Source organism: Littorina saxatilis, linkage group LG3 (assembly GCF_037325665.1).
Source record: "Littorina saxatilis isolate snail1 linkage group LG3, US_GU_Lsax_2.0, whole genome shotgun sequence".
Lineage (NCBI taxonomy): Eukaryota > Metazoa > Mollusca > Gastropoda > Littorinimorpha > Littorinidae > Littorina > Littorina saxatilis.
The window spans coordinates 11,034,984-11,057,848 of NC_090247.1; the positions used below are offsets into that span (position 1 = coordinate 11,034,984).

Below are 22,865 nucleotides of genomic sequence, written 5' to 3' on the forward strand. Positions count from 1 at the left end.
TGTCACATATGCATAAAATGTTAAAGTAACAACTTCCGATTCATTCCGTCGCTGGCTGTGTTGGCGTGACAGGTCGGAACCTCTATGTTTTGCAACGACCGCATGTACCTCACTTCCAAGCTACACACCAAATTTCAAACAGACAAACAAACAAACAGTGAAACCTATACATGCTCGAATATAGGGGGGTGTAAACATATACTGAACACTTTACATCTAACTAAAGATAAGAAGCTGTTCTGTACATGTTGGTGTGTAGATGTCTATACATGCATTAGTCAGATATTTTCTATGCTCGAGATCTGGATGGTTTCTCTTCATGGTTGGCTTTACCGATTTAATGTAATCTTAATTTTATGAAGCTGTTCTGTGCATGTTGGTGTGTAGATGTCTATACATGCATTAATCAGTGTATATTTTCTATGGTCGAGATCTAGATGGTTTCGTATGGTTTCTCTTCATGTTTTTCTTTGCACATTTAATGTAATCGTAATTGTCCGAAGCTGTTCTATATATGTTGGTGTATAGTGTCTTTACATGCTTTAATCAGTGTATATTCTCTTTGGACGAAATCTGGATGTGACAATGAACGCTGTATACTTATTTTACAACCCTAGAAACATTCTCCTTTTGATTCTCCAGGATATTACGATATGTCAAAATATTTGCACGGATTAAGATATATCTCGTCGCCATTTGGTTGAAGTCTACTTCAAACGTTGCTTATTTGTTACCTAATGTTGTGTGGAATGTGATAATTATTTACGTTAGAAAAACATTGTCGACTTTAAAGGTACCAAGTGCATTGAAACCTTTATATTATTTGTAACAAATTGTTCTTTTGCGTTCATGTGTGGTTGTATCCTTGGAATAACATTGCCAAATTTTGTTTATTCAAATCAAATACAAATCAAACCAAATGCAATGATATTTACTTTAAAAACTCAAACAAGCAACATGCGGCAGTAGAGGGGTATACAGACTTGGGAACCCATACAATTTCGCCGTATATTGTATGCCTTTTTGTCTGAAATATGATCAGTACGATCGGTTGGAAAAAAATACGGCAAGAAGAATTCCTAGACTACTGTTCTTGACAAGCTCATCCATCTCATTTCTGTCTATTTACTTGGGCACTGTTTATTTTTATGATTAGAAATAACTGTATTTGATTAATGATTACAGCTTTTGTCATTAAACGCTTTAAGAAGCGCATTTGTTTTAAATGTATTGGTAAACTTATTTAACGGTGCAACGGACGCGTGCGAAGTATGTTTAAAACATCGATGTTCAAATGTGTGGAGTACACTCCTTTTTCTGAAAATACGCCGTGTTTGTTTGAGAATACTCGAGGTACGAAACAGGGGTTCCCAGGTCCAGGCCGGCATAACACGACAAACGCACGCACGCACCATCGCTCTCTGGACAGAAAGCAAGCAGACTGTTGATTGTTGCTATGTGTTGTAGTGAGAGGGGAGCTCAAACAATTGTAAATGTCTCAGATGTTTTTTTAATACTCACTTTGTTTTCAATGCATTGTCTGTGTTAAAGTGACTTGATACATGTTGTAACAATTTTGGGGGGATTTGTTTGTTTGTAAATTAGTTGATTTTCTGTTGATTTTTAACCAATGAAATATTGATGAGTATGTTTATATATAATTATATATATTCAGTGTATTGTTTTGTCTCTTTATTTTTGTTCCGATGCATTTGTTGCACTAAAGAGTGCAGTCACAGGTAAAAATCATGAATTCATCGAACCTGGTTATGTTCAAAATCATACCATTAAGAATTGCTTGTAGTTTTTTGGTTTGTTTTGTTACAAATTTGGCATATCGTAGCTGGTACAGTGTAAGTTGGGTACAACTTTAGAAACTCTTGTTTGAGATACCTGGAGTGAAGTGCACACAATTTTGAGGAGAAAAGGCTGAGTTGTTAACTTTGTTCAGGAAAGTGTTATTCAAGTGATTTGAAGAATATTCACCGATTGACCGTTTTATTTGCTTTTCGTATGTGTTTTTTTGCACATCTAATGTAACCTTGTCTGAAGCTGTTCTGTACATGTTGGTGTTTAGATGTCTGTACATGCATTAATCAGTGTATATTCTCTATGGAGGAAATCTGGACGAGTTTGTATGGGTTTTTTTTCAAGGTTTTCTTTGCACATTCTGATTCGATGTAATCGCAACTGTCTGAAGCTGTAATGTACATTTTGGTGTATAGATGTCCGTACATGCATTAACCAGTGTATATTCTCTATGGACAAAATCTGGACGTGTTCGTATGGTTTCTCTTCATGGTTGTCTTTGCACATCTAATGTAACCTAGTCTGAAGCTGTTCTGTACATGTTGGTGTACAGATTTCTGTACATGCATTATTCAGTGTATGTTCTCTTTTTGACGAAATCTGTATGGTTTCTCTTCATGGTTGTCTTTGCACATTTAGTGTAATCTTAATTGCCCGAAGCTGTTCTGTACATGTTAGTGTATAGATGTCTGTACTTGCATTAACCAGTGTATATTCTCTATGGAGAAAATCTGGACGGGTTCGTATGGGTATTTTTCATGGTTTTCTTTGCACATTCGATGTAATCGCAACTGTCTGAAGCTGTAATGTACATTTTGGTGTATAGATGTCTGTACATGCATTATTCAGTGTATGTTCTCTATGGACGAAATCTGTATGGTTTCTCTTCATGGTTGTCTTTGCACATTTAGTGTAATCTTAATTGCTCGAAGCTGTTCCGTACGTGTTGGTGTGTAGATGTCTATACATGCTTTAATCAGTGTATAATCTTTTTGGACGATTTCAGGATGTGACAATGAACGCTGTATACTTGTTTCACAACCCTGGCAACATTACCTTTGATTGTCCAGGATATTACGATATGTCTAAATATCAAGCATTTGGTTAAAGTCTAGGGAAGCTGAAAATTAAACGTTGCTTATTTGCAGAATGTGTTAATTATCTTCGTAAGGAAAGCGTTATCGAGTGTGAGCACCTATCTCAGTGTCAGGCATATTGGGCGCACAGGCTCCTAATATGGACCATTTGTGATTTTTTTCTGCATTTAATTTTTGCTGAATGTCTATCAAAGCTAATTCACTCTAATTAGGCCTAACGGTTAATCTAAGAGAGAAGGATTACTAAACAAAATGAAACTCCTTCGCGAAAAAACAAGCTGGTTATCAGCATGAAACACACAGTGGTCCATATTAGGAGCCCTTCCCCTATATGTATATGCCACCGTTTTAATATTTCTGGTGTGCAAACTAGCTTGCCTAAGTTGTTATTTCTTACGTATACATGTACAAGAAAAAGACGCCGACATGTGTGTTTGTGTATGCATGTGTGTGCAACTGCTTGGTGATTGTATGAATGATATGGTGTGATTGTAAATGATGATAGGGTGTGCATGCATGTGTGTGCAAGCGTTTGTGCATTTGGGTGTGTAATGGAGCACTGAAAAGACTGTCATTCATGACATGCCCACGTTGTGTCTGTCAATCATTCCACAGACGCATAAAGTCAACTTCTGTCACTGTCACAGTAACCAGCACAATGTCAATATAATCTAAAACCCTATTTCACCTCACCGACAGGAGGCTTACAGAACGATGGAATCTTTTCACAAAAACAGCAATACTAACCTGATGAAACACATTCACGATAGCAATTTCAACACTTTTAAATGACACCTACAGGTCACTTGAATGGCTACTTACCACATGTAAACCCCAAATCAGTTCTCATGAGTTATCCAACCCCCAAGCCTGGAGGTGTCTATGAAAAGAAACTAATGGGTTATGGGAGGCGGAGTGGGCCTAATCCAAAAAAAAATCAGTCAAACTCAAAACTAGCAATTTACCAAAAATTCAGTTTTATTCCAAAGACTTGGCTAGCACATCACAGGTAATGATCCAACACACACACACACACCTATCGCCCTGCATCATTCAGGCTTCTAATTCAGTCAGGTAGAAAAGCAGTAGCAATAATCGCTAAGATTTATCTGCCATGTACATTTATCCTCAACAACCAGGAAATATTACATCACTCATCATTTCATTATGTACAGTTGTGGTAGTATCTTCAAGGATCAATGTCATCAAGTGTACAATGGTAAAGAATAAGCAATACAATACACCATGATTTTCAGACTTTAAGGCTATGCATATTTCCCCTTGTTTTTTCCCTAGTCAATGACTGAATTGGATTTGCTTCCCCTGTTTACTTCCACAGCTTCCATCACGCCCAGCTCACATTGGATGATGCAGACCTGTTTACCCTTACGATTTTGGCGTAATTTATTACGATTTTCTGAAAAAAATACGCCATTCCGCTATCCGTGTCAAGACTACGATTTTCAAAAAATAAAAAAATTAAAATAAAAAAAAAATAAAAAATAAAAAATTTTATTTTATTTTTTTATTTTTTTATCTATTCACATGTTTGGCATTGTTTTTTTCAATGGCAAAATGGGGTGAAAAAGCACAGGACTGACCAGAGATCATGTCTGTCTGATGAGACGCTGGAGAGCCTTATTCTAGTGGTGAAGTCTCGCCCTCACTCATTCGGCAAGCGCAAGTACAGTAGAGAAGCGCTTGACACACTAAAAAAGGCCTACTACGAGCAAACGAAAAAGAATCAGTGATGCATGTGCTTTTGATGTGATCTTCTTTGAAATTATGATGACTACAAAAACTGACTGATGTGTGAATGATGGATATATGTGCATGATTGCGTTTCGCAGACACAGTTGTCATGTGCGTTGTAATTGGCGACGAATGCTGGATGATTACTATTTTTGTGCCAGGATTACTATTTTTGGGGCTGAGCATTACTCCAAAACACTTATGGGGGTAAACAGGTCTGATGATGGACTCAGCCCCCCCTCCCCTCCACCCCACCTGAATCACCATAGAGTGTTCTAATCCCTGGTCTCATAACACTTTGTACCCCACTATGTTGACCAAGTTTTTTTTTAGCCGAGACCAGCTGTGCTGCAGTAGGTCACTCAGAATTGTAGTAACTGTGTATCAACACGCCGGAATGCAGGTGTTAGATGGACGTTACAGGAAGCGACTGAAGCTAACAATCTGAGCGGATATATTCGTACCTGGTCAGATAGAGCCATATGAGTGGGTACGGATATATCCGTACCTGGGAGACAATGAGTTAAGGTGCACAAGACCAAACAAAACTAAATTTTTTTAATTTCCCCCCCCCCCCCCATTTCATTTATCTTATTTTCCCATTGCTAGGAAATTGAGGTCGCTTTCTCTTGGAGGAAAGCTAACAGCAACAAGAGTCGCGCTACCGGGTGTGTGCGTGTTTAGGTATAATCAGCCACCTGCACTGACCTGAGTCTTTTATGTGCCATTGTGGTGACACAGGGGTGGGGCATGGATACTGTCACTGAGTCTGCGCTTAAAAATTACCCGTGTCCATCCAGCCCTCATGGACTCGAAACAGTGACCCTAGAATCCCAATTCCAGTGCTCTACCAACTGAGTTACCTGGCCCCCACAAACACAACTTTCCTTCACTGTCCTTACTCCTGTGTTCATAAGCTGTGTAGTCTGCTGTCGTTTCAGCTTGTGGCTGTGAGTGTCTCAATGAATTACACAGATCAGCGACAGCCATGGTACGTTGATACACGTCTGTGAGCAAAAGGATTGACAGTCATAGGAAGACTTCCTCTGTTCCCTGGATATCCTCTCTGAAACACATTGGGGGTAATTTTACAGAGGTTATGAACAGAAAGTCTGCGAGAACAAGTTCTTAAAAAAGGGGGAATCTTACATTTTGGGGTCTTGTACCTACTTTCTTGTAGTCTCTAAAACTAAATGTAAAGCAGGAAGCCATGTTCTTATCACCACAAGTGGCGCTGAAGGGTTCTATGTCGACCAAAAGAGTGGGATTCCATGTAGGTGGAGTTCATGAAGGGAGATCCCCTTTGTACAGGGAATCCCACAGGGTGGAGTTCCTGCAGAAAAAGTACGACAGAGCGCAATCTTGCGCAAAGCGCGTGACTGCCATAAACCGATTTGAGTTACCTAAGCATTACTTCCCCTTCCAAAAGTGCGGTTCCACAGAAAAATCTGTTAGAATTCCTTAATTCGCGTGCAGCATTCAGAATTTCAAAAAAGATAGAAAAATATCGAATTCTACCGATGTTGCTTATAAGTTATAGTGGAATCACGTGACTTTCAGCGAAATCAGCGAAACGCTACAGGAACTCCACCCTGTGGGATTCCCACTCTTTTGGTCGACATAGACCCCATCAGCACAAGTGACAGCTGACAACAGTGTTCACTCTTTACTAGTGTCAGAGAGTGAGTGTCACCTGCAGTCATCAGACCCTAGTTTCATGGCGGCGACAAGAAAGGCCAGGTCTCATGAGTAAAGCTAGGTAAAACATTCCACAGGGATTGTCTGCTCACTGTAAGAAAAGGTCAGCATTTCTGTCAAAGAGCTGGCGGTTGAAAACACATGGAGTATAGTACAGGCTGCCGTTTCAAGAGCAACTCTTTTAGTGTCAGCGTGGGTCAATAAAATTCAATCCTCGCCTTGCTAGCACAAAATCGTTTTGTTACCCATCACCGACTTGCCAAACAAGCCGTTAGCTTCCTAGCTTTTCTAGCCCGGGCAATGCAGGCACCTCTGGTAATTGTCACCATCACTCACCATGCTGCTGCGCTCAAGATGAAGCGGTGAGTGCCCTTACAGCCTTGGTGCTGACTCAAAATGAGGCACCCTGCACTACTCCCCCGGGTGAAAACTGGGTCTGTATGCCCAGCAGTGAGGTGACCTGTGTGTCAATAAAAACAATTAAATGACTTCTTGTTCACAACATGCAAACAGAATTAAATCACTTATTGTTGACATTGTGAAATAGTGACTATAGGATTAGATTGATGGCAACATTAAAACCACAGCTATGTGTGTCTGTGTGGTGGTGTAGTGTGAGTGCATGTGGCAGCAGGCTAGTGCTTTGTCTTTTGAGAGAGGTAAGAGTGACCAGTGAAACACTAAGGCCTAAAAAAAAAATAGGTGTGGTTACGGTAACCCGACCTACCCTATTTTTAGGGGCCGACCCAATAACTTTTTATTACATTTGTCAAAAAAAAAACACAAACAAGAAGAGCAAACGCTCGATCGAGTCACTTTCGCAGTTCTGAATATTATATGAAGCATCAGATGGACAGGAAGAAATTGCTATTCACAACACAATGAGTCACGTTCACATAAAATTTGAGCCCGGTCACTTTTATAGTTTCCGAGAAAAGCCCAACGTTAAGTTGTGTGTTGCCGAACAGAAAAGGCTAGTTATCTCCCTTGTTTTTCTGATAACGTTCGTAAAAGGCTACAGATGTAAATACTTTGATGTAAAGAATAATCCTACAAAGTTTCAATCACATCCGATGAACTTTGTCAAAGATATAAAATGTCTAATTTTTCCTTTGACGCTGACCTGTGACCTTGAAAAAGGTCAAAGGTCAACGAAACCATCGTTAAAGTGTAGAGGTCATTGGAGGTCACGACTAAACAAAATATGAGCCCGATCGCTTTGATAGTTTCCGAGAAAAGTCCAACGTTAAGGTGGTGTCTATGGACGGCCGGCCGGACGGCCGGCCGGCCGGATGGCCGGCCGGACAGACTAACACTGACCGATTACATAGAGTCACTTTTTCTCAAGTGACTCAAAAACAAGAAAAGAGTGCAGAAAACGCAATGAAAGCGAAAGCGCCCGAGTCGCACACTTATTTCCCTGTCAACACACCGGTGACACTGTGACGGTTCCCCTACGCTTTGTGTTCGGTGCCCTGACCCTTTGTGTTCGGTTCCCACTCGGTTCCCACACGCCAAAATTCGCGGACAAAACATCCATTTATGGTAGTATTATGCAATGTTGCTCTCTGAGAATGGTCTTGTTAGATCTGTGAGTGTTTACACTACATGCCTAGGTGCTGTTGGATTGAAGGTTTTTGATATTTTAGCCGTTATTAGGTAGAATGCCTTCCACTTTACTGCAAAACTGCATAATTCGTAGCATCGGCAAGAAATATCCTACCAAAAAATGCCTGCTTGGAACTGTCGTTGGTCCAGCAAAAAGTTCAACATGTCTGTAGCAGACAGCCCAAGTTTCAAGATTGTAGGGCCATCCAAACAGCCGTAATAATAAAAACAACAAAAGTAGTCAGTGAAATTGGCTGTGTTCGGTCCCCCCACACTTTTGTGACGTAGGCGTGACGGTTCCCATAATTCATTGTGTCGGTCCCCACTTTCTATGTCGGACCCCACTTTCGACCTAATTTCTCTGTGACGGACCCCACAACAAGCCTATTTTGTGTCGGTCCCCACACCTTCTTGGATTTATGACTTGCCGGTTACTTGTATCATTGTATTCATTGAATCTAATTGTCTCGGAGTTATTTTTCAGCAAAAACCGGCAAGGCAGCACCTTTTGTGATACCAAGTAAGTCAGATGACATCAGTATGTGTGTGTGTGTGTGTGTGTGTGTGTGTGTGTGTGTGTGTGTGTGTGTATGTGTGTGTATGTGTGAGAGAGAGACAGAGAGCCTGAGAGAGAGACAGAGAGAGAGAGAGACAGAGAGACAGAGAGAGAGAGAGATTGACACCTTTCCAGATCACTCCGGTTATGCGACACTACCGCGAGCGTCACTACCGCGTGTCACACTACGGCGAGTACGACACTACCGCGTGTAACACTACCGCGTGTCACACTACCGCGAGTACGACACTACCGCGAGTATAACACTGCCGCGTGTCACACTACCGCGCGTACCACAACCGCGAGTACCATAACCGTAGAGAGAACGCATGCAAACTTACTTCTTGTGAGTTTGTGTTCTAACGGCTTTGATTGGAAGCAACCCATTCTATAATTTATATGTATTCTGATAGTGATAGTGTGTTCTGATCGTTTTGAGTTCTTGGTTAGCATGACAAACATTGAATTAGTGTTCAGAGAACAGACCAGGCCTTTTTGTTTTATATTTCAAGGAAACATTTCAACCTTTGCCTTCAGCCATGGAAGTCATAAAATGACACGCGGTAATGTTATACTCGCGGTAGTGTGACACGCGGTAGTGTTATACTCGCGGTAGTGTCGTACTCGCGGTAGTGTCGTACTCGCGGTAAGTTCAGCGACAAAAGAAAACGCGCGCAAACGCGTGACGTGTTTCCGTACTTGCGTTTTAAACATGCGGTAAAATCTGTAAACTCCCGCGTTGCCGCGCGACAACGCGAAAAAATCGCTCCAGGACCCTTTCAAAAAAATCGCGTCGCTTGCCGCTTGTGGAAACACTCCTGGTCATTTTCTATGTGCTTGATTTTCGTCGCACCGCTGGAAAAACGCTGTCGCGGGTACGGAAACACAACTTTAGTGTGAGACGCGCAAGTAGATCTCAAGAATAAACGGACCGATCGTCACCAAACTTGGTGAACAGGTTCTATACATTCCTGAGACGGTCCTTACAAAAATTGGGACCAGTCAAACACACGGTTAGGGAGTTATTGGTGGATTAAAATTATACAAGGCCTGGTATAGACGGACACCCCCGTTGGTCAAAGGGAAATAACCATTCTCACTGCCACCAACTGAGAAGGTTATTTCCCTTTGACGGGGGTGTAGTTCCTATCGGAGGAATTTCTTGTTTTAATCCTTTTGTGGTATTGCTGATGATGCTGAACATGTATTTTACTAGTTTACCAATATGTATCTTTGACCCTGATAGCCTACGAAAACGGAGCAATCATGGCCCAACATTGGCCCAATGCTGAATTTATTGGCGCGGTGTTGAGCCTTAGTCGGGCCGTTGTCGTAGGCTGTCAGGGTTTATGTAGCCTTGTTCCATTGTATTCTGACTGTCATAAAGTAATTAATTTTAAGAGAAAGCAGTCATGAACACAAGGAGCTGGGAAAAGTTGCCTCTTACAACAAGCGTGGATAAAGACACATACTTGACATAGGCAAGTACTCTTTTTTTTTTCAATCACCACTAGAAGTCCCTGGGCAGCATTTTGCTCTGAAAACTGAATCTCACATACGACAGGTGGATCTTTTATTTTAAAAATGTGCCAAATTGCATATCTCCAAGGCCGTAAGACTAAGAGTAGATATTGGGAAGGCCAGTTCAAGAAGGTGTGGGTGGATCAACACATAATTTGCTGGTATACTGGGAACCGTCCCAGAGATAAATAATGTTATATATTATTTGTGGCATAAACTAATAAAGTTAGTCTCTCTCTCTCTCTCTCTCTCTCTCTCTCTCTCTCTCTCTCTCTCTCTCTCTCTCTCTCTCTCTCTCTCACACACACACACACACACACACACACATACTGATGTCATCTGACTTACTTGGTATCACAAAAGGTGCTGCCTTGCCGGTTTTTGCTGAAAAATAACTCCGAGACAATTAGATTCAATGAATACAATGATACAAGTAACCGGCAAGTCATAAATCCAAGAAGGTGTGGGGACCGACACAAAATAGGCTGGTTGTGGGGTCCGTCACAGAGAAATTAGGTCGAAAGTGGGGTCCGACACAGAAAGTGGGGACCGACACAATGAATTATGGGAACCGTCACGCCTACGTCACAAAAGTGTGGGGGGACCGAACACAGCCAATTTCACTGACTACTTTTGTTGTTTTTATTATTACGGCTGTTTGGATGGCCCTACAATCTTGAAACTTGGGCTGTCTGCTACAGACATGTTGAACTTTTTGCTGGACCAACGACAGTTCCAAGCAGGCATTTTTTGGTAGGATATTTCTTGCTGATGCTTTGAATTATGCAGTTTTGCAGTAAAGTGGAAGGCATTCTACCTAATAACGGCTAAAATATCAAAAACCTTCAATCCAACAGCACCTAGGCATGTAGTGTAAACACTCACAGATCTAACAAGACCATTCTCAGAGAGCAACATTGCGTAATACTACCATAAATGGATGTTTTGTCCGCGAATTTTGGCGTGTGGGAACCGAGTGGGAACCGAACACAAAGGGTCAGGGCACCGAACACAAAGCGTAGGGGAACCGTCACAGTGTCACCGGTGTGGTCAAGTAGGTTTAATTTGTACACATTAGAAAAAAAAGTTAAAAAAAAAAAATGTGATTGCCTACCTACCTACCCTATTTTTTTTGGCTATGTTACCGTAACCACACCTATTTTTTTTTTTTGCCTAACTGTCCTTTGACCGGGAGCAATGACTTCACTAAAATGATAGCTAACAAAAAATTAACTGTTTCTATCTTGTGAAGTTACGTACAATTATGTGACCTAAACGGGAGATGTTCAAATAGGGAGGCTGGGCTTGATCTGCAAGTTATAGCCTCACTCAAAGTTTATTTCGCCATTCAGATTGACAGAGTGTAAGTGTCACCACTGACATTCCTGAAACCTCAAACCCTGACCTCTACCCCTGACCCACCCAATCCCCCACAATCTTGTTCAAACAAACACAATAAAATGTTTTTAAAAACACCATCAAATGAAACAATATAAAATAAAATATTTTTGAAACACTTTAAAATAAAATGATGAAGATGAAAGTCACTTGTTCATTTTTTTTCTTTTTTTTTTTCTTGACCTCAGTTGCATGCAGGCTGCTGCAACCCTTCTTTTTTTTTTGGGGGGCGGGGGGGGGAGCATCCTTCTTCATGGGTCTTTTTTAAAAAAAAATTTCTACTTCTTTCCGCTTATCCTTAATACCTAGCCTGGACATGTATTCATATGATGGACATTTTTTTTTTCTTCTTCATTACAGTTACTCTATCGTTAAAGCTATTTAATTCACCTTTGCTATGTCTAGTAGTTTGTGCGTTTGTTTGCGTGTATGTGTGAGTGTGTGTGCGTGTGTGTGTGTGTGTGTTGTTGTTGTTGTCCCATAATTCTGTTAAATAATACCATTGCTTGTTCATTTTAATGCTTGTTATTCTCTCAGGTGCCAGGAGATTGGTTCCGTATAACTCTCGCTTACTCTATTACACATGTCGTATGCATTTAGAGCGCTTACTTCCCTTTAGTTATTTGATCTATAAATTAAAATGTCAAGATCTGATTATGAAAGCTAAGTAGACACAGCACAAATTGGTGCCAAACAGTCAGCATCATATATGCCACAGCTAGGCTGAAGAAATGGATGATCACCTAACCTGTTTGAACTTTGCTCGCACTGCCTGTATTTGTTCCTGCAGACTGGGGTGCTGGGCCTCCGTCAGTGGGAAAGATCCGATTAATTCGTTCAGATTGTTCACTGCTTTCAAAACCCTGTTCAAAGAGTAACAACAGTCAACTGCATGTACTAAAGCGATAAGCAACAATAAGTATCAGAATCTGAAACATTTAGCCACTAAAAAGAAAGTACAAAAGAAAGAGGGAAAGAAGGAAAAACAAGTAAAAACAAGTCGCGTAAGGCGAAAATACAACATTTAGTCAAGTAGCTGTCGAACTCACAGAATGAAACGGAACGCAATGCAATTTTTCAGCAAGACCGTATACTCGTAGCATCGTCAGTCCACCGCTCATGGCAAAGGCAGTGAAATTGACAAGAAGAGCGGTTTAGTAGTTGTGCTGAGAAGGTTAGCACGCTTTTCTGTACCTCTCTTCGTTTTAACTTCCTGAGCGTGTTTTTTATCGAAACATATCATATCTATATGTTTTTGGAATCAGGAACCGACAAGGAATAAGATGAAAGTGTTTTTAAATTGATTTCGACAATTTAATTTTAATCATAATTTTTATATTTTTAATTTTCAGAGCTTGTTTATAATCTAAATATAACATATTTATATGTTTTTGGAATCAGAAAATGATGGAGAATAAGATAATTGTAAATTTGAATCGTTTTATAAAAAAATATTTTTTTACAATTTTTCGATTTTTAATGACCAAAGTCATTGATTGATTTTTAAGCCACCAAGCTGAAATGCAATACCGAAGTCCGGGCTTCGTCGAAGACTACTTGACGAAAATGTCAACCAATTTGGTTGAAAAATGAGAGCGTGACAGTGCTGCCTCAACTTTCACGAAAAACCGGATATGACGTGATCAAAGACATTTATCAAAAAAACGAAAAAAACGTTCGGGGATATCAATCCCAGGAACTCTCATGGAAAATTTCATAAAGATCGGTCCAGTAGTTTGGTCTGAATCGCTCTACACACACGCACGCACGCACACACACACATACACCACGACCCTCGTTTCGATTCCCCCTCTATGTTAAAACATTTAGTCAAAACTTGACTAAATGTAAAAAAGAATGATCGATGCCTTCTTCTTCTTGTCGTTCGCCAATGATCGATGCCTTATATTTCACTTTATTCACAGACAACTCAAGAATCACTAACACAACAACATTGTGATTCACACAACATCTCACACATTCTTCATGAGAATGACAAGAGGGCTCTGAAACTAGCCTTTACTTCTTTTTGTACTTATTTCTCTGTTTTATTCTTCTTTCTCCTTTATTTTTCTTTTATGAACATATTTACCCACTTATCTTATTATGCATTTCTATTCCAATGAGTGAAAATAACCATTTTCTTGTCCAAGGTTTTTATACATGAACATAACATAACTCATAACTCATAACATTTTATTGATCCAACAAAGGAAATTAAATTGGTCATCAGCACATATAGGTCATTAATTAATAAATATAAAAGAAGAAGAGAAGAAAATTTATAAAACCCATGATAACAAAAAAATATCTAAAGTAATATATGTACAACTACAATACCCTTTTTACTTGCACACTTGACACACCGACACACCAACACACATGCATACATACCTACATACATACCTACATACATACATACATACATACATACATACATACATACATACATACATACATACATACATTCCATGTTAAAGTGTAGTTAAGAACATCACAGTAATTATATCATTGTTTGGATTAACAGATAAGTTTTTATGTAAATGATGATAACAACAATCCATAATTAACGCTATTGCACTACCAAAAGAAGAGACCAACCAAACACATAAAACCAATCACAGTAATCATCATCAGTTATCACAGGTATCACAGTAGATTAGCCATCAGGTAGTTAGACTCAATTGGGCAAGTATAGTGTCAACACCATCACAACATACAAATACATTAATTTATATAAATACAGAATTGCAGAGCGAAACTTGATTCACTTTTTTTTCATATTCACACCTGTCTTTATTCTTTGATGAATCCAGTAGGTTCAGTTTGATGGTTTGTGAAAATCCAAGATAGAATCCAATCTGCACAAAAAGCATGAAAGATGTTTAACTGTACAACAATTATAGCAACTTGTGTTACCTCATTCCCCAAAACCTGTGCATATAAAAAATAAATAAATGCAGCGATCATGTGTGCCAGCCATGTTGCAAATCAATTGAATGTGATATTGGAGTGGGCGGCACTTATATACTAGCTAAGATAGTTTTATACCAAAGACCAAAATGCTTTTGTGCAAATGCTCATCTAGAACTGAAACACTCACAGCCCTAGAGCTAATTTTACTAAGCCTTCTAATGCATCAAAGCTCACACACATTCTCTCTCTCTCTCTCTCTCTCTCTCTCTCTCTCTCTCTCTCTCTCTCTCTCTCTCTCCCCCCCCCCCCCCCATCTATCTCATCAGTACTCATACAACAATTTCTATTAAGAAAAAAAGAAAACTAAGTATGGAGTGGCTCGGGTACCAGCGAGCCAGTTACGGAGCCCCCAGGCTTGGGAACCGGCAATCACCGGTATCGCACAAAATTGACATTCTGAGTTTTCCCTTTCCTGGCAGGTATTCATCTTAGCTCAGTTGTTAGCAAACTTGCTCATGTTTTTGAGGTCGGTTCAAGCCCTGCCGTTGCTTTATTTTAAAAAAAATAAAAAATTTCATCTTTTAAACTCTCCTTTCTTTTTATTTGCTCAACAGAATCTCTGACACCTGTGAACCGCATCTCTCGCTACCCGTCGTGATATAACCTTCGTGGTTGAAAACGACGTTAAACACCAAATAAAGAAAGAAAGATCTCTCGCTACGGTCAATCATCAGGGAGTGCTGTTGCCAAAATTCCATCCTTTCTGAGTCTAAAACTGATCTCATATGCAGTTAATCTTTCTCAAAAAAAGAAAAGACCACAGTTCTTTGAATTAAACTTCAGAAGAAAATCTGTATGAACGAATTAGACCTTGAAAAATAAACGTAGCTTGTGGAGATCGATCAGTGCCGGTCCCCGAGCATGGGGGCTCTGCAACCGACTCGCCAGTTCTCCAGACCCGGCCAAAAGAGACTACAGCATTCAATTATCATAAGTCTCACCAGATTTACTGATTAGACTCATGCATATTCAAAATGTAAACAAATACATGCAACAGATTTATTTGTCACTATTATCTACCACAACTTATCAAAACTCCCATTCACAGAAGTTGATTTAATTACCGCTATCTTAAATCTTCTGGCTCTTCGGACAGCCTATAGCTAGCTGTTGATTTACATATATATATCATTATATGTATATATATATATACCTCTGTCCCAATCTCACAGCCTTTCTGACAGCCCAGGTGAAACCCTTCCTGCAGCCCCTTACGCCTGCCATCAGCTTGTCCCTCCAAGAAGCCTTCATCCTGACACCTGCAACGGGGAAGGTGACACTGCATCCCCAGACGCCTTTGTCGGCATGGTACGCTGCTACATCATTAAATGACACAATATGGCTGCCTGACAACAATCGCCCCCCCCCCCCCCCCTTCCCCCCACTTGTCCCGCTTTAAGGTGTCATTTCTTTTTAATCCTGTTTCGCGTGCAACCATGACGAAACTCTAGTAGTGCAGTCTCTTCGCAACAATGTGAACTGATCCTGATAGAAACAGAACAACAATGACGAAGAATGCTACTTTGTGGTGCAATACACGGTTATCAACAAGTACTGAAGTAGCGTAAGTAACTCCAAACAACAAGTTTAACAAATCGCTTCCTGCTACAGCTTCCGGCGTTTCCCTCTGGCATTTCTGTTGAGGTGTACCTGTTTTCATTCATAAATATTGCCTCAAGGAAGTCATCGTCTGTGTCCATTTTGTTATGTCTCCCACTCGCGGAAGCCATGCTGTGTTTGCTACAGATCTCTGGTTTGTCGTCTGCTGCTTCCGGGGAAGCCACTCTGCATAACCTTGTCGCCTTCTACTTCCGGGGAAGCCACTCTGGTGACGACACACATATCGTCTGCTTCTTCCGATCATCAAGAGCACTCTACGAAGCAACAGCTGTTGAACTTGGCATCTTGATCACAGAATATATGGTACTACTCATTGTGATTTAATTATGCTCAGCGTTAAACATTCAAACAGCAGAACAAACTAAAGCTGATAGTGATCACTTCAAAGGTAGAAATAAGCATACACGCGTGTGTGTGTGTGTTTGTGTGTGTGTGTAAGTGTGTGGCTGTTGGGGGTGTTTTTTGAGACGTAAAATAATCAATTAATAGATGATTTACACAATTACATCTCCATTAAAATGAACAGATGATTTACACAATTATATCTCCATAAGCATAGAGACAGATGTCTGAAGCCTGAATTCTTTCAATATGATATAATTTAAATAAATTCATTCAATTTGATTTTATTGTACATTTTTCTTTTAACATATTGCATGCATGCTGCTTAAAAAAAAATCATTTTGGGCAGTTTTTTCAGTCGGTGCATGCTTCCACTTATTCAAACTTTGCCTCTTCTTCTTCTTCTTCTTTCTTGATGTGGACTGGGTTCATTCGAACGTCTGTAGTCCAGCGGCGGAGTACTGAGTAATTGGTTACTGGTGGTGGGTGACCCAATAACTCCGAGAAGATGGTTAAAAGTATAAAACTATTTACACGAAGAGCTGCAGGGTTACTGTGTCAGCGAGGCAAGTCCGTGCATGGGTACGACCCAGACCAGCTTGGAAGGACTCCAGTGAAGGAGCAACTGTGGTCTTAGGGTCGAGCTTGTTCCACTGACGCAGTGTTCGGGGGAAAAAGGAGTTGAAGAGAACAGGATGGGATGCCCTCTCCTGGAACAGTCTCTGGGCTCCTCTGGTGCGGCTGTCGCCAGAGGTGTAGAACTCGGCCTTGTTGATGTCGACTATGCCGTTGTTGATCTTGTAGAGCATAGTGAGGCGGTTGGCGAGTCTTCTGTCGGCGAGTGGTTCCCATTGGAGGGTCTTCAGCATGCTGGTCACACAGCCTGGGGTCCGATCGCTGTAGTTGTTGTGGACGTAACGGGCTGCTCTGCGTTGGACTTTTTCAAGCTCCGTGACGTCTTTCTGAGAGATCGGGTCCCAGACTGGCGAGGCGTAGTCAAGGACCGGTCTGACCATGGCCTTGTACGTAGCAGCTCTGACGGTGGTGGTGCACTCCCGGAAGTTCCGCCGCAAGAAGCCCACAGTTATGTTGCCCTTGTTGACAGTCGCCTCTTTTATCATCCCAGCCTCATGCAGAGACAGATGGAGACATACTCACAGACTTTCACTTTTACACGATTCAAAGAAACAATTTAATGTTTTATTTATCATAGAGAACTTTAAATCACAGAATATTTCAGTACATGTATGTATGTGTAGCGTATCCTGTTTGGTTGTTTCTGGTTTATAAATACTGTTTATGACAGATCTATAAAGACTGGGATCGATGAGCAATGACATCACGGCTGCGGAACGTACATTGTGGTCTTCCTGCACCAGGAGCTCAACACACTGTGGCAGTGGTCAGGGGAGATTATGAGTACTGGCACTACTGCTGTGATGGTGTGGATGACAGGGTGAGTACAGCTGTTAAGTACTGCGTCACTGGAATTGTTTTACTGATCGTTTGGTATGTGCATGTCTAAGTGGACCGATGTTCAAGTTAAATTGTGCAAAAGAGACCTGAAAGAGAAGGCATTCAATTTTTAATCTTCTCTATTGATCTGCGTGTGTGTTTGTCCTTCTGGCAGGGCTGGGGCTGTGGCTACAGAACCCTCCAGACACTCTGCAGCTGGGTAAGACTGCAGCCACACCACCACCACCAACAACAGCAACAACAACACAATCAACATCCTCACCACTGTTGTTCACATTTTTCAATAGGGAGCAACAATACTGCCGATGTCACCAATCCTGAACACAGCAAGAACAGTGGTGACAGTGATGTCATCAAAGTCATAGGCAGTGGTGATGTCACTGATGGTGATGATGTCATTGAAGCCAAAGCCAGTGGTGATGTCACTGATGGTGATGATGTAATTAACTACACCAGCGTGAGTGCAGTAGGGGACCAATCCAGTATCAGAAGAGTAGCCAGCGGTGTTGAGAACCAAATCAGTGTTGTTGTCAGTGGTGTCCACAACCAAACCGGTATCTGTATCATTGGCAGTGGTGTTAATGGCCAAACCAGTATTACAGACGTTGACAACGGTGTAGAAAACAGAGCCGGTGTCAGTATTGTTACCAGCAGTGTTTTAAAGCAGGGTGATGACCCGGTGTCAGCAGCGTCTTACAACAACAGTGATCCCAGGGCCCAGGTCAGGGAGGGAGTGCCATCTGATGTTCCTGCCATCCGCCAGATCCAGCAAGCTCTGGTTGCCATGGGAGACAAGCCAGCGCAATTTGTTGACTCCAGGGACTGGATTGGAAGCTATGAAGTGTGTTTGTGTCTCGACTTCTTTTACCAAGTGAGTATTGCTTCAGTATCACAGTGTCAATGTCATATCTCTACCATTTCACATTTCTTTTGGATTGATATTGTCAATACTTGGAATCTGAACATGTACAAAAAGAGTTATATTTAAAAAAATAAAATCTTTTTACAGTTAATGTACAAATGATGTAATAATCCAGACACATAATACCTTACTGTGAAGAACTTCTTGTGAACATCAGTTTAAAATATAAATTGTGCTTTGTGAGCTTTACGCATGTACTGTACATCATCTATATATATATCCGAACAGTGAGTTTGTGTGTGTGTGTGTGCGTGTGTATGCGTGCTTGTGTGTGTGCCTCTGTATGACTACCTGTTGCTCGGTGTGTGTGTGTGAGACTTCCTTTAGCGCTGTGTGTGTTCATGCACACCATTGTTACAACTGTACAGGAACCTGAAAATGTGAAAATGTGACGTATTAATGTTATATGTTTGTGCAGGTGCCATGTAAGATTGTCCATGTTGGCGCTGGTGCAGGCCTGGCATGCCACCTCTCTGAGCTTCATAAACACTTCACCAGTATGGGTGGTCCCATCATGATGGGTGTGTTTATGTATGTGTGTCTGTTTGTGAACATGCTAGCTGACCTGGGACAGCATCTCTGTGAGCTTCACCCACCTGGGTGTTCTGATCATGATGTGTGCGTTAGACTCCCATTCTGTCTGTGTATGTGTGCATCTGTGTACTGTCAGTGTGTGTGTGTGTGTGTGTGTGTGTAGGGGGGGCTGTATTTGGAATATGTGTGAGTGGGGGGGGGGGGGGTAGGGGTAAGTTGAACTATAAGTCTTTGTACAGTTCCAACCGCCAAGGCCCCGTCGCGATATAACCTTGAATAGTTGAAAACGACGACATTAAACACCAAATAAAGAAAGAAAGAAAGAACCGCCAAGGCACTGTAAGCTATCAAGCCTTTTTTTTAAATTTAACCTTCAAAATCAGTGTGTCCTCGAAAAGACCTCGAGCAAGTGGGTATTTTATGAGGACATTTTGCCTGGAAGGTCTGTTGGCTCTAAGCAGTATGCTAAAGAACCGTGACATTTAAATTGGCCTGAGTGTGTGACAGTTGTTTTACAGTTTCTTGTTCCATGCACTCAGGTGGAGACTGTGACGCATCCTCCAAAGGCATCCTGGGAGTGTGCACAGACCCTGGCGCACTCCTTGTGCTGGTCAGTGTTCAAACCTTGCAACTACAGTATTAATTTCTTTAAGTCCGTTATATAGTGCTTCAGAGCATAATTGCCTCATCACGCTGATTATGATTGTGACATATTCACGCATAGTTTTCAGAAAATATGCAGTGTCTAATTTTGTGGATTGACTGTGACATATCCATGTTTTTAGGAAATATCTTTTTTGATTTTATTGACCTACTGCAAAATATACATGTTTTCAGTAAATAACTTAAATAACTACAATGAATCTGTGGTTTTTGAGTCACTTGAGAAAAAGTGACTCTATGTAATCGGTCAGTGTTAGTCTGTCCGTCCGGCCGGCCATCCGGCCGGCCGTCCGGCCGGCCGGCCGTAGACACCACCTTAACGTTGGACTTTTCTCGGAAACTATCAAAGCGATCGGGCTCATATTTTGTTTAGTCGTGACCTCCAATGACCTCTACACTTTAACGATGGTTTCGTTGACCTTTGACCTTTTTCAAGGTCACAGGTCAGCGTCAAAGGAAAAATTAGACATTTTATATCTTTGACAAAGTTCATCGGATGTGATTGAAACTTTGTAGGATTATTCTTTACATCAAAGTATTTACATCTGTAGCCTTTTACGAACGTTATCAGAAAAACAAGGGAGATAACTAGCCTTTTCTGTTCGGCAACACACAACTTAACGTTGGGCTTTTCTCGGAAACTATAAAAGTGACCGGGCTCAAATATTACGTGAACGTGACTCATTGTGTTGTGAATAGCAATTTCTTCCTGTCCATCTGATGCCTCATATAATATTCAGAACTGCGAAAGTGACTCGATCGAGCGTTTGCTCTTCTTGTTTGTTAGGAAATATGCAAGTCCTGATTTCATGGTTGACTGTAACACCATGTTTTCAGGAAATGCTTAGTTCCTGATTTGTGGATTGACTAACATCCATATTTTCAGGACATAAGTAAAGTTCCTTATTTGCGAATTGATTGTAACAAAATTCAACATATTGGTGTTTTCAGGACCCCCACTGCAGCAGTGTGGTAGAGTGCGCCTCACAGCTACTGACAGCAGACTGGGTCAAGTGGGTGGCACTGGAGGATTTCCACCAAACTTCATTCTACAACCTGTGCTTGCCACAGCTACATGTCTGCACAGAGTGAACTGGTTCAAATGGGTGGTAGTGGAGGATTTCCACCAAACTTCATTCTATAACCTGTGCTTGCCACAGAGTGAACTGGTTCAAGTGGGTGGTGGTGGAGGATTTCCACCAAACTTCATTCTATAACAATGTGCTTTCCACAGAGTGAACTGGTTCAAGTGGGTGGTGGTGGAGGATTTCCACCAAACTTCATTCTATAACCTGTGCTTGCCACAGAGTGAACTGGTTCAAGTGGGTGCAGACCTGGGAACCCTTGTTTGGCACTTAGAGTATTCTCAAATAAACTTGGTGTATTTTCAAATAAATGAGCGTACTCCACACAGCGTTTGCACATCCATGATTAAAACATGCCTCATGCACATCCCTCACACCGTTAATTAAGTTTACCTATACATTTAAGACAAATGCTTTTTTCAATTTTTACTGACAAAAACTGTACCGTATTTGACGGACTACAAGCCGCGACTTTAAAAAAAAATCGCATTGCGGCTTATAAAAAGATGCGGCTAAAACGTTACCTAAACTTGAATAGCATTCACCTAATGGAAGTCGCCGCGGATTTTCATTTTGCTCGATTAGCGATTACCGGTACTTTATTAGCTCTCTACTCAAGACTCGGCCCTTTTCTCTTTCTTTCGCAAATCTTCGTTTGTCAAGTTGTCGTGACAAGCGTACAGAGAAACACCGGATGTATCAGGATCTCGCGCACGCGAGATTTCGTTTTTTTTGTGTCTGAGGGGAGCGAGAGCCGCCATGTTGTGTTTTCGTCTGCTCGAAATGTGTGCAAAAGTCGTAAATCATCCCAAAAAAGCTTATTCCGGGCGGGACTACATGTGTGTGTTGGTTACAAATTGTGTGTGTGTGTGTGATATTTTTCTTCAAACGTTTTCACTTTTCTTCTTTGTTTCACTTGTTTATTCTCGGAAACGATTTCGCCAAATACCGTACTTTCGTCTGCCTGGTTGTTTTGATTGATTGACACGATCCGATTATATTTTTTTCGACGGCGGCTAATATAGTGACGTAATCATGTGCCAAAATACTGGATCGGCTTCAGGATGGACTTGTGAAGAAAAGTAGTCTAGGAATTTTTCTCGTCGTATTTTTTTCCCACTGACCGTACTGAGCGTATTCTTGACAATCATGCGTACAAAATACGGTGAAATCGTATGGGTTCCCAGGTCTGTGGGTGGTAGTGGAGGATTTCCACCAAACTTCATTCTATAACCTGTGCTTGCCCCAGAGTGAACTGGTTCAAGTGGGTGGTGGTGGTGGAGGATTTCCACCAAACTTCATTCTATAACCTGTGCTTGCCACAGCTTCATGTCTGCACATACAAAGTGAACTGGCTCAAGTGGGTGGTGGTGGAGGATTTCCACCAAACTTCATTCTATAACCTGTGCTTGCCACAGAGTGAACTGGTTCAAGTGGGTGGTGGTGGAGGATTTTCACCAAACTTCATTCTATAACCTGTGCTTGCCACAGAGTGAACTGGTTCAAGTGGGTGGTGGTGGAGGATTTCCACCAAACTTCATTCTATAACCTGTGCTTGCCACAGAGTGAACTGGTTCAAGTGGGTGGTGGTGGAGGATTTTCACCAAACTTCATTCTATAACCTGAGCTTGCCACAGAGTGAACTCAAGTGGGTGGTGGTGGAGGATTTCCACCAAATTTCATTCTACAACCTGTGCTTGCCACAGCTTCATGTCTGCACATACAGAGTGAAATAGTTCCAGTGGTAGAGGAGGATTTTCACCAAACTTCAACCTACAATATGTGCTGGTATGAATTTAAAAAATAAG

The 22,865-nt window shown here is 41.2% G+C and overlaps 3 protein-coding genes across 4 annotated transcripts; 1 reads left to right on the forward strand and 2 right to left on the reverse strand.

Moving 5' to 3' along the window:
• Positions 1-5,230: 5,230 nt before the first annotated feature.
• Positions 5,231-16,184, reverse strand: LOC138961605 (protein LTO1 homolog). Its single transcript, XM_070333276.1, has 6 exons — positions 16,066-16,184; positions 15,569-15,674; positions 14,230-14,300; positions 12,188-12,302; positions 6,693-6,816; positions 5,231-5,724 (listed from the first exon to the last, which is right to left on the reverse strand). The coding sequence occupies exons 1-5, from the start codon at positions 16,143-16,145 to the stop codon at positions 6,748-6,750; spliced, it is 441 nt and encodes a 146-aa protein (XP_070189377.1). The 5' UTR covers positions 16,146-16,184; the 3' UTR covers positions 5,231-5,724; positions 6,693-6,747.
• A 25-nt stretch (positions 16,185-16,209) lies between these two features.
• LOC138961603 (ufm1-specific protease 1-like) lies at positions 16,210-21,712 on the forward strand. Of its 2 annotated transcripts, none has more exons than XM_070333274.1 (6): positions 16,210-16,338; positions 17,684-17,833; positions 18,008-18,724; positions 19,194-19,296; positions 19,849-19,919; positions 20,924-21,712. In XM_070333274.1, exons 2-6 carry the CDS (start codon positions 17,711-17,713, stop codon positions 21,062-21,064), a joined length of 1,155 nt encoding a protein of 384 aa, XP_070189375.1. In that variant the 5' UTR covers positions 16,210-16,338; positions 17,684-17,710; the 3' UTR covers positions 21,065-21,712. The 2 variants fall into 2 exon arrangements, with proteins under 2 accessions (XP_070189375.1, XP_070189374.1); XM_070333273.1 differs by having other exon boundaries at positions 16,276-16,423.
• Positions 16,908-17,498, reverse strand: LOC138961096 (uncharacterized). Its single transcript, XM_070332693.1, has one exon. The coding sequence runs from the start codon at positions 17,496-17,498 to the stop codon at positions 16,908-16,910; it is 591 nt and encodes a 196-aa protein (XP_070188794.1).
• Positions 21,713-22,865: the final 1,153 nt, after the last annotated feature.